Raw genomic sequence first — 12,127 nt, forward strand, 5'->3', positions numbered from 1 at the left:
CTGGGGCAAAATCAGTACTTGGTCCTGCTAGTGAAGGCAGGGGGCTGGACTCGATGACCTTTCAAGGTCCCTTCCAGTTCTAGGAGATGGGATATCTCCATTAATTTTTTTTAAAAACAGATGAGTTACTCATCAAATAACTCAGCAAGTTGGGATGGCAAGTTATTATACCCCAGACATATTTTCATTCTCTGTATATTCCAAACCAGAATTGTAATAAGAGCTACAATGGAATCAACTACATCAGTGGTTCTCAAACTGTGGGTCGGGACACCAAAGTGAGTCGTGACCCACTTTCAATGGGGTCACCAAGGCTGGCTTAGATTGGTGGGACCTGGGGCTGAAGTCCAAGCCCCACTGCCCAAGGCCGAAGCCAAAGCCCGAGGGCTTCAGCTCTAGGTGGCAGGGCTCAGTTTGCAGGCCCCTCCCTGGGGCTGAAGCCCTTGAGCTTCAGCTTTGAGCCCCGCCCCCCCCCCCCCTTTACCTGGGGCAGTGGGGCTTGGGAGGGCTCGGGCTCCTGTCCCCCCTCCTGGTGTCCTGTAATAATTTTTGTTGTCAGAAGGGGATCGCGGGGCAATGATGTAGTTCAGGGGTTTTCAAACATTATAAACAGTAACATCTTTAACATTTTTGACACTTCTCAAATAAGAGGCCTATGTGCTTTTCTTTTTTGATAACTTATTATGCAATACATCTGTTTATTTAAATATAGTATATAGCTACAGAAGCAATTAAATTACTGATTAAAATCATATCAGTTTAGAATATTGTTGATGCAAACAAGAAACATGCTCATGTGTGTTTTTTATAGTAGAAAGCATCACTAATCATAAAAGGACCATATGGGGTAACAGGTTTAAAAATAAAAGAAACAAGAAATTCTTCAAAAGTAGCGATAAATGATGTATGCTTTTCATCTAGGAAGCACAGCTTGATAGTCTCCTAATTTAGAATTTGTATTCACTTATAATGAACATGACTTTTTTTTAATACAATAACCCTGAAGACCTTTCAAACTGTATTCAATTATTATCTTTTAAATTAAGAGCCAGTTTCTGCATAGTTGCCCATGCAAGTAGTCTTATGGGGTAAAACCCTGGCCCAAATGAAGTCAGTTTTGCCATTAAATTCAATAGAACCATGTTTCACTCATTGACTCTTATGGACTTGTCAGGGTAGTAAAGCAAGCAAAGTTTGGCCTTCAGTTTTGGAATCCAGGGCTGATGACATCCAAGATTCACTTTAACTGTGTATTCTGAAGTGTCCTACCATTATGCATTGTAATGATAATGAAATACTTTTAAAATAACTGTGCATTCATCAAAACATTGTGTTTTACTTTATAGAAAACCCTATCATAAAGCATGTTCACACTAAATAATGGTTTTCAAGCTGTGGAATCCGAAAGATAATATACTTGGAGTTAGGTCAAATGAGATAAAAAGACAGTCAGCAGCAGATTTAATGCAACTTCAGTTCATCAGATAAATATACAGATGTACATATTGTCAGAAAGTTTTCATTTCCTTTTCCAGATAAAACAACTGTATGTGCAAGGTCAAAGTCAGGAGAGGCAAAAAACGTTCCACGAATCTGAAATAAATAACTATGGCCAACATTTGTTCATTGGTTTTAATAGAAATTTACCACATTACCTGAAGAAAAGCATGCTGAAACAAACTAGAGTGTTTCCTGTCCATTTAGACAACTTCAGTGAATGACTTGGAAATACTGTACCAGGATAGATGATCATTTTAAATGGACAGTAAAAATAAACTAAAGTACTGGAGAGGTCATGGCAATACTGTGGGGGACTTGGTAACAATAGCGTTCTGTGAGATCACCAAGTTCTTGTGCTACTTACCCAAGGATTTGCTTCCCACAAAAACCAACTCAAGCGAAAAAATCTTTCATAGACCTGTAAGCCAGTGCAGGGCCCTGTTCAGAATCTGGAGCAACAGGGGAATCAAGGTTTTGCTCTTTTCTATGGTCAAAAATTAGTAGGCATGAACTTGAAGTGGCATGGTGGGAATGAATTGCCAGATTCCTGAAATTCTAAGCACAATCATGCACTTTGTTCAGCAAGCCACGGTACATATTTAAGTGCTAGCTTCTAGAGTAGCTGCATTTTTGGCTAATGTTTTTCTGTGCTGCCTGTGGTGGGAAGAGAAAGGAAGAGGGAGTTCCATCAATAGCACCACAAAGTTGGGAAAGGCCTAGCTGCATTCAAACCCATCTGTTACTTTTTAGATATTTTAATGGCAAACACACTCCTCTGCCAGTCCTCATTTATTGCTGTACAGACATTTCTAGCACAACAGGTCAAATTGTCAACTAGCCTATACCAAATATGTGCTAGTAAATTGTACCTGAATACTACAGCTCGCATCCAAGTGTACTTCCACAGTATCACAGGGCCAAGCTCTGCTATTATCTCTCTGCAGATGTCCTGACCATTCAGAAGTTCTCCAGCTCCTCATGGTCTTCCTAGGCTGGTGCTCCTCTTGCACCAGGTCATAACCAGAAATCAAGTAAGGAAGGCGCTCATGTCAAATTACTCATCCTGAATTTCCCTAGATCAATGTTCTTAGTAGCGTTCTATCCATTTTGCCCATTCATTGCAATCTAGAGATATTTAGTTTCCTTGTAACTTCTGCTATAGCCTCTTCTGGGGATCAGCAACCACTCAGCCTCCTACACCATCCCTTCTCAGATAAAACAAACAAAGAGGTGGCACTGCTTCCTCGGGGGTGTAGACCATGTTGAAGTTCACAATGGAAGCAATAATGAATAGGCCTGGGAAAGTATGCATATGGCGCAAGCAATTCATGGCCTTCAGAGAGATATTACAGGCTCTTGAGTCCAGAGTGTCTGAACTGGAGGAGCTAAGGGACACAGATGTACATAGTGGAGACTTTCAGGGATGCAATAAGGGAGGATGAAAGTCTCAGGAAAGGAGAACATCAAGCTGGAATGGAGAGACAATCCCATAGCTTCCAGATGATATTCACTCACACTGAGGTTACCCCTCCTGAGGGGGCAACCCTAGTTCCTAGGAAGAGCCAGGTAATAGTAATGGGGATTTGGTTATTAGAAATCTATAGCTGGGTCTGTGATGATTGGGAGAACTTGTAAATTGCCTGCTGGGTGCAAAGCTTGCAGATCTCATGAGGCATCTAAGGGCATAGCTACACTTACAGATGTAGACCACCGGGAATTAAACTGGCCCTCAGAGACCGCAGCAGGGAAAGCGCTGCCATGTGCTCACACTGTCAGCTGCAAGCGCACTGGCATGGCCACATTTGCAGCATTTACAATGGCATTGGGAGCAGTGCATTATGGGCAGCTATCCCACAAAGCACCTCTTCCCATTCTGGCGCTGTGGCTTGTGGGAACGGGGCTGGGGAGGAGGAAAGGGCCATCCTGGGTCCTGTCCCAATACCCCGTGATGCATTGCTTCGCATCCCAGCAATCCCTGTGCTTCCGTCCACATTTGGTGCCATCTTTCAACTTTTTTGTACTGAACACTCTGTCTTCCCTTTCGGTCTGAGGGAATGGCTCCTGAACTTGTGAGGAATATGCTGATGGGTCTCTCCAGCACATAACGAATTGCAGTCGAGTTCCTCCTTAAGCTACAAAGTGACAGTGAGAAGTCTGACAATGATGTCGACTTGCATAACGCATATGACACGAGATTGCTTGTGGCATTCACAGACATGCTCACCACAGTGGAACGCCGCTTTTGGGCTCGGGAAACAAGCACGGAGTGGTGAGATCACATCGTCATGCAAGTCTGGGATGATGAGCAGTGGCTGCAGAACTTTTGGATGAGGAAAGCCACTTTCATAGGACTGTGTGCTGAGCTTGCCCCCACCCTGTGGTGCAACGACACAATATTGAGAGCTGCCCTGCTGATTGAGAAGTGCATGGCTACTGCAATCTGGAAGCTGGCAACTCCAGACAGCTACCGATCGGTCGCTAACCAGTTTGGAGTGGGAAAGTCAACAGTTGGAATCGTGTTGATGCAAGTTTGCAGGACCATTAATTGCAGCCTGCTCAGAAGAATCGTGACTCTGGGCAATGTGTGTGACATTGTGGCTGGCTTTGCACAAATGGGTTTCCCTAACTGCGGATGGGATGCATATTCCAATTCTGGCACCAGACGACCTAGCCACCGAGTACGTAAATCGGAAGGAGTATTTCTCAATGGTTCTCCAGGTGCTTGAGGATCACTGTGGGCATTTCATGGACATTAACAGAGGCTGGTCCAGAAAGGTGCATGATGCACGCATCTTTCGGAACACAGGCCTGTTCAGGAAGCTGCAAGCCAGGACTTTCTTCCCAGACAAGAAGATCACCGTAGGGGAAGTTGAAATGCCCATTGTGATCCTTGGAGACCCCGCTTACACTTTAATGCCATGTCTCATGAAATCCTACACAGGGAGCCTTGCAGCAAGGAGTGGTTCAACAACAGGCGGAGTCGGTGCAGAATGACTGCTGAGTGTGCTTTTGCCCGTTTAAAGGGCTGCTGGCACTGTCTGTATGAGAAGTTGGACCTGGCCGATGACAACATCCCCACGGTTATAGCCAGGGGCTGTGCCCTCCATAACATTTGTGAAGAGAAGGGTGAAGGCTTCACTCAGGGATGGAGCACAGAGGTTCAACACCTGGAGGCTGAATTTGAACAGCCAGAGACCAGGGCTATTAGAGGGGCCCAACGTGAGGCTGTAAGGATTAGGGATGCCTTGAGGGAGCAATTCAATGCTGAAAGCCACCAGTAATGTTTGGTGCCCTGCACAGGAGTGAAGTGCAGTGGTTCCAATGCTACTAGGCATCTGAGTTTGCTATGTATGATGCACTGACTTGCAGTGCCTGTTGCTTTCCTAGGCTACAGTATCTTTTACTTAATGCAATAAAGAATGTTTTCAAAGTCAAAAAATTCATTTGCTGAAAAGAAACAACTGCTGGGGAAACAGAAAGGGCATGACACATCTGTACTGTGTGGGAGGAGGGAAGGGCACGGGGTGGGGAATGGGACAATCAAAGATTTGCATATGTCCTGTTATGTTCAGCCTTCCTATCTGGAGTGCCATGCAATGAGTCTGCACTTCAGGCTGGCTACAATGCATGGTGATGGGGGTTCAGTGCAGTAGGTAAGGGTCATAGTTTGCAGGGCTGGGTGGTGAAGCTACAGGTGTTGGAGGCAGCTGATGGTGATAAGAAACTGGATGTTGGGGGAAGTAGGTTGGCAGTGACATGGGGGGCACAAGGGAAAGAGTTTTGGAGCAACGGCTGCGGGAGGCGTGGGGGATGGAGGCCGGATCTGCTCCGCCTGCAGTGCTGTGAGCACTTGCATCGAGTCCACTAGGCACTCCATAATGCTTAGGAGCCTCTCCGTGCTTTGGTGGTGATGATCCCCATTCTGCTGGTGGACCGTCCTTTCAGTCTCTTGCCACTCCTGTACTTTTTGATTTTCAGTAAGATTTCCTTGCTTTTTTGTGGACGCTTCCTGATTCTTTGCAGTTTTTTGGCCATTGAAAACATGGACAGCTGGGATCTCAAGGTTGCATCTGTAAAGCCGAAATGCAACACTTAACAGAGGCAGCATTGTTCACACTAGACAGAGCAAGGATTCTGCCGAACTTAAAGACAAGTACAGTCTACACAACAGCAGAAAGTGCCTGTCCCAAAGCGAGCGCACATAATTCACAGGAGCCCCAAAATGGTGAGTAAGCACAGGGGCAAGGGGGACTGATTGTTTCAGGGCCATATTGTCCTCTGGGTTTCTGTGCCTTGGGGAGAGCCAACAGCTGCAGGGGGCCCCTATACAGAACACTGTCCCCACATTTTCCACAGGATGAGTTAGTCCTGGAAGATCTCTCGTTGCTGAGGGTGACCTGGGAAGCAAGGGAGGGTCTTCTACTACAATGCGGCTTACACCCTGGCCCTTATACCGCTTACCTGTGTGCAGCAATGGTCCCCCCCGCCCCTCATGGCACAGTGGCGCGGATGTGTTAGCCTTACTGGGGCAAGGAGCACAGTAGCTCTGCCAAGGAATCTGCACAAGCAGATTGCCCAGCTTCTGCATGAGATCTTTGAAGAGATCACTGAGGCTGTTTACCGCGATGTGAGAGAGCACATCAACACCCTATTCTGCATCTAGGCATGCATGCAGCCCTAACCCTTCTTTCTGCAACCCTCCTCGCCCCAAGAGCCTGCACCAAACAACTACCTTCCCAAAATAGAAGGCACTTACCGGGTACCTCCTCTGCTGTTTGTTGTTCCCCAAGCACCATCCGCTGCGACTGGCTACCTTCCTCCTGGCTTGGAAACAGCTCCTGGCTGCATGCATCTAGGGATACCGGGCCATCCTCTGGCTCTGGGCCCCGCTCCTCCTCAGCACTCTCGCTCCCGCTTTCCTCCTCCTGCCTTGTTGAACGCTGGGCTGCTACAGTCTCTGAAGTGTCCATGGCGCTCTTCGGAGTGGAGGTGGGGTCACCCCCAAGTATCACGTCCAGCTCTTTGTAGAAACGGGAAGTCGTGGGGGCAGCACCGGTGCAGTTGTTTGCCTCCTGCACTTTGTGGTAGGCTTTATGCGCAGCTCCTTCACTTTAACCATGCACTGCAGTGCATCCTGGTCATGGCCCCTTTCTATCATGTCCCTTGATATCTGCCCATAGGTATTGTAATTCCTACGGCTGGAGTACAGCTGGGACTGGACAGCTGCCTCCCCCCAAACACTGATGAGGTCCAGCACCTCGCCATTGCTCCATACTGGGGATCGCCTGGCACGTGGAGGCATGGTCACCTGGAAAGATGCGCTGAGAGCACTACGTGCCTTGCTGAGCAAAGAGGAAGGGGAATTTCAAAATTCCCAGAGAATTTAAGGAGTCTGACGGTTGGTCACCTGAGGGCAGGGCAGTAGAGTTCAAAGTGATGACCAGAGTGGCTAGAACAGGCATTGTGGAACACTTCTGGAGGCCGATCGGAGCGTATTAATAGACCAGGGCATCCACACTGGCACCACGGCGCTCCAGACGAGGCGCAGCAAGCTTTATGCTTCTCGTGGAGATGGATTACCATGGGCGCTCCAGCCACGGAGTCCAGGTACTCTACGTGCCTTGCCAGTGTGGACACCTCAGGTGTTAGGGCGCCCAGAGCTGATTTAATACGCTCTAACTTGCAAGTGTAGCAAGGCCTAAGACAGACTTATGTGCAGTGCTGGAAAGGAACTGGTGGTACATGAAGGTACCAGTGACAGAGAAAGGTAGGAGAGAGGCTGCTACATAAGAGATTAAAGTCCAGGACCTCTATGATTGCATTCTCTGAACTGCTTTCAGTTCTACATGCAGAACCAGGAAGACAGGCAGAACTGCAGGGTCTCAATGTGTGGCTGAAACAATGCTGTAAGTAGGAGGGTTTTAGGTTTATTAGGGACTGAGAAACCTTTCTGGAAGGGAGGAGCCTATACAGAAAGGATGGGATCCACTTAAATCAAAATGGAACCATACTGCAGAGAACTTTTTAAACTAAGGGCTGAGGGAAAGTGAACAGGTGTGGAAGAGCACATGGTTCAGGTGGATACGTCCAGAGGGATGAATTTATTAAAGGAGGAAATCTATATCCTAATAAAGGGATAGGAAAGTAGTTGGTAAAGTACAGGTAGGAGCTAGTGAGAAACAGTCAAACATAAAAGAATCACATTTAAAAAGAACACATGAAGGCAAGCAACTAAATATTGACAAAAATGTACAAGTGCTTATTATAAACAGGCTAGAAGTCTAAATACTAATATTGGTTAACTAGCATTAAGTGAGGATATTGCTATAATAGGCATCATGAAAATGAGGATGATCAATGGGACATGGTAATACTAGGGTACAAAATATATAGAATGATAGATAGGTTGCACTGGTGTGGGAGTGGCACTACATTTGAAAGAAAGCCTAGAGTCAAATAAGGTACAAATTTTAAATAAATCAAACTGTACTATAGAATCTCTATAGGGATAGAAATTCCACACTTCAACAATAAGAGTCTAGCAGTAGAAATATGCTACCAACCACCTGACCAGGAAAGCAATGGTGACTGAAATGCTCAGGGGGATTAAAAGGCAGAAAAGAACAATAGTAATGGGGGATTTCAACTATCCTAATATTTACTGGGTCTGTCACTTCAGGAAGGGGTGCAGATATAACATTTTTAAACACATTAAATGACTGCTTCATGGAGCAGCTTGTCCTGGAACTCATAAGAAGAGAGGTTATTCCTGATTTAGTCCTAAATGGAATACAGGATCTAGTCCAAGAGATGAGCATAGTTAAAACACTCGGTTATACCAACCACAATTAAACTTAACATCCATGGGGGGGGGGGGGGGGTTGGAAGATACCAAAGAAGCCCACCACATTGATAAAGTAATGCACATTGGAAAAAATAATCCTAACCATAGATAGAAAAAGATGGGTCTAAATTAGCTGTTACCATTCAAGAGAAAGATCTTAGAATAGCGTAGCTGAAGTCGAAGTATCCTGGATCGAATTACCTGGGGTCCAGACAGCACGGGATCGATGGCCGCGGCTCCCCCGTCGACTGCGCTACCGCCGCTCGCTCTGGTGGAGTTCCGGAGTCGACGGTGAGCGCGTTCGGGGATCGATATATCGCGTCTTAACGAGACGCGATATATCAATCCCGGATAAATCGATTGCTACCCACCGATACGGCAGGTAGTGAAGACGTACCCTTTGTGGTCCAGAACAGAGTGGAATTCTCTTCAAAGCCCTCAGTGATGCTCCTTAATTGATCAGAGGAATCAGTTTTAAACCATGTGAGGAATCTTTTCCACCACAACTTCTCCGCAGTGCTTACATTTGTCATGAAAGAGGTGCTGGGTCTCAAGCAATCTTTTTACATTCATAAGTTATGCAGCAAGCCCAGAGGTGGAGGGAGGGGTGGTGGTGGTGATGAACTGCCAAGCCTAGAGGTTCTGGGGCTCAGCTCGGGCAAAGCCCTGGTACAAATTAGGCAACGATCCTGGGAATAAGCAGGCAGGAAAATCAAACCCATCTATGTCCTGTATTACAACAAACTACCACTTGGCTTTTGTTAAAATGAGGGCTATTCATAAATAATACCTGCGTTGCTATTAGCACCATAAAACAAAGCTTTTCTTCACCCAGCTCAAGAAAATCAATAAGTATGCTTTTATACCAAACATAACCTTATGAACCTTTGAAATCTCCATTGATAAACCAGGTAAAGGACTTTATATTTGCATAGGTTATAGATAAATGAGTTTACCTCCTACTAGCCAGATGGTTCAAATCCTAATCCAGGCCTACTAATTACAGCATACTAGTATTCGATTGTGAACAAATACTGCACACACTAAATGACATTGTTTTTAATCAAGAAAAACATTGGGAAATCCGTATGCATCCTAAAAACAAAGGGGGAGAGGAAACCTTTCCTACTCTACACAGCTCTACCACACCTGATGTATTTTATTCAAGACAAGGGGCTTAAAAAAATCAAATGAAGCCTAGTTAATTAACAAGATCCTCAGTGAGAGAGAGAAAGAAAACCTACTCACCAGCCATCCTCTCAAGCCAGAAGGGTAGGCTGTTGTTGGTGTGTTGGGTAAGGACGCTGGCAGCAGCAACAACTCCAGCCCGTCTCCCTGGCTCCCAACAGGCCTGGGCTGAGTGGACAAATCCCCAGTTGGTAATCAGCCTCCTTCCTGCGGCTGGAGACCCAGGAAGGGAATTACAAAGTCATGCTCCCTTCAGCCCCCGCAGCAGCACGGTCATTAGCAGGGGACAAAGCCTGACCATCCGGAGGCTCTAGCGTGCATGCGAGACACACGCCCTGGCCGATTGCATTTGCAATGGGCCACTCCCCCCTGCGAGCTTGGGGTCGCGTCTGTCGCCGCCGCCTCCCAGCCCCGCACTGGGCCCCCCCGCTGCCCCGCGCGCGGACAAAGCCCAGGGTGCAGCAAGCAGCCCGCGCCCAGCCCGGCGCAGATGCTTTTATGAGGGGCGGGGGCCCGCGCGCTGCCCCCCGCGCGAGTCCTCCAGCTGTCCTTGCGCAGCCATTTGCTGGGCAGCGGGGCTGCCTCCGCCCCCAGCGCCGCTCGGCTGCACTCAGGTAACCCGTGGCGCGCCAGCCCCGGGGCCAGCTGGACTGCGCCCGCTCCAGCGGTGCTCCCTCCTCCTGCTAGCACACCTTGGCTGCTCGCCTCCTGCCCTGCGTGCTGGTGCTCCAGGGACACCCCCCCCCCCCCCACACACACACACACACACACGCTGCGGGGGGGGGGGGCATTCTGTGACCATGTAGCCTGGCTCCAGAGCATTTGGCTTGTGTGTTTCACTGAGATCTTTACAATCTCAGCCCCACTCTGTCTCCCAGTGCCTTGGGCCGAAGGGTCACGGGGCGGGCGGAGGAAAAGCCATAAAATCCCCCCCCCCCCCATCTCGACATTGTTGTTTGGAGGAGGGGGCGTTTTTGTTTGTAGAGATAAGCAGGCAAGAAAGAACACAAAACGGACGTTTCCAGAGCTGGATGCCTTAAATTAGGTTCCTGAAGCCATGTTCGGGGACTTAAATAAAAGCGCTTTGGGGCAGGGACCAGCTCTCTGTTCTGTGTTTATACAGCACCTAGCGCAATAGGGCTTGGTCCACGCTGCTCGATGTAAATAATAATTTCCGGATTTGTCAAGCTCACATAAGCTCCCTTTGAGGGGTGATGCTGTTGCTTAGCACCTTATCAGAGCAAAGCTGGTGGTGAGTGACCTGGAACAAGTATAGCCAGAGACCTTTGCTGTGGCTATTCTGGACTGTGGGGTGATTTGGGAAGGATTGTAGGCAACATAATCATCATCCCTGAGGCTGCTATAGCTTATTTGGGGCCACACTGGCTGAGAATTCAGGCAGTACAAAGGTTAAACAAAAGCTACCTTTGCTAGTACCTTCCTCAGCTTGCTCTTCGGGGAAGGTACTTCACATCATCTGCCTGTGAGTCTGCACATATGGGCTGACACATGCACCTGCATGCTCAAAAAAGAAAAGCCAGGAAAAGGTACACAACATGCACCCCTTAGAAGTGTTTGTTTTTTTTTTTTTTTAATTATTATTTTTATTATTTTGCATTTTAGGATAAGGTGATAGAGTTTTGGTTTTAAAAAAATCCCACCATTAAAGAACATGGTGGCTCACCTGGAATCTAATCCAATTTGTGGTAACCAAGAAGACAGAGATTCACCACTGCATTATTCCTGTTTTACTCCTGTGTAATTCTGGTTTTGGAGTTCTCTGAAGCTATTATATCGCCTACAGCCAAATGCAAGCTAATACTGTATTTGGCCACAGTAACATTTTGAATGTACATAGCATGTTTTAGCCAAGGATCTCAAAGTGCTTAACGAGCATTCAATTATGCCCCACAATATCTCTGCAAGGAAGTTTTGATCATCCCCATTGCACATATAGGAAAAGAGAAGCAAAGAAGCTTACCCAAAATCACACAGTAAGTCAGTGGCAGAGGCAGAAGTGCTAGGCTGTATTCTTGGCTCTGAGTCCTGTGATCTGACCACGTGACTGTCTTTTTTTCCTACTCTCATAAATTAAAAGCTGCCAGAACCCAAAAACAAACAAAACATCACCAACCAATAGCAAACAATAGCAATAGCAGCCAAACCAAACCAAACCCAAAACAAAAACAAAAAAACCCCCACCATCCATTATGTGTACGCAATTAGACCACTGAGAATTTTTTTTAAACATTGTTTTTCTTGCTTAGCCAACTCAAGTGGCTGAGTCAATTATGCTTAAACTTGCAAAAATAAAATCCACCTTTTGGTTGAGAAAATAAACATGGGAAGTTTCCACTCAATAGGGAAGTGTTTATCCTGTTGGTTTTTTAAACTGAATGAACAAATGAAAAGTAGGGTGTAACAGTGGTTCACCCCTAACACTGTTTAGTCCTTGTGTGCCTTAAGGATATACAGAGGCACTACTCCTTAAGAAAGACTGCAGCCCTCTCTTTCTCCCCAATATCCTTAAAGATGAAGTGTCATGAATAGTTCCCTGCCTCCTTTAACATGACAGATCTATTTTGTTCAGAAGCA

The 12,127-nt window shown here is 46.7% G+C and overlaps 1 protein-coding gene across 2 annotated transcripts in view; it reads right to left on the reverse strand.

Moving 5' to 3' along the window:
• The window catches only part of GYG2 (glycogenin 2), a 33,259-nt gene extending 23,137 nt beyond the window's left edge, over positions 1–10,122 (reverse strand). Inside the window, exon 1 of one of the 2 annotated variants that reach the window (XM_054008438.1) lies at positions 9,593–10,122. In XM_054008438.1, the coding sequence (XP_053864413.1) occupies positions 9,593–9,599 (7 nt within the window). In that variant the 5' untranslated portion in view covers positions 9,600–10,122. The remainder of the gene's footprint in view (positions 1–9,592) is intronic. The other variant, XM_054008428.1, reaches the window with a different exon arrangement.
• Positions 10,123–12,127: the final 2,005 nt, after the last annotated feature.

Source organism: Malaclemys terrapin, chromosome 1, assembly GCF_027887155.1.
Source record: "Malaclemys terrapin pileata isolate rMalTer1 chromosome 1, rMalTer1.hap1, whole genome shotgun sequence".
Lineage (NCBI taxonomy): Eukaryota > Metazoa > Chordata > Testudines > Emydidae > Malaclemys > Malaclemys terrapin.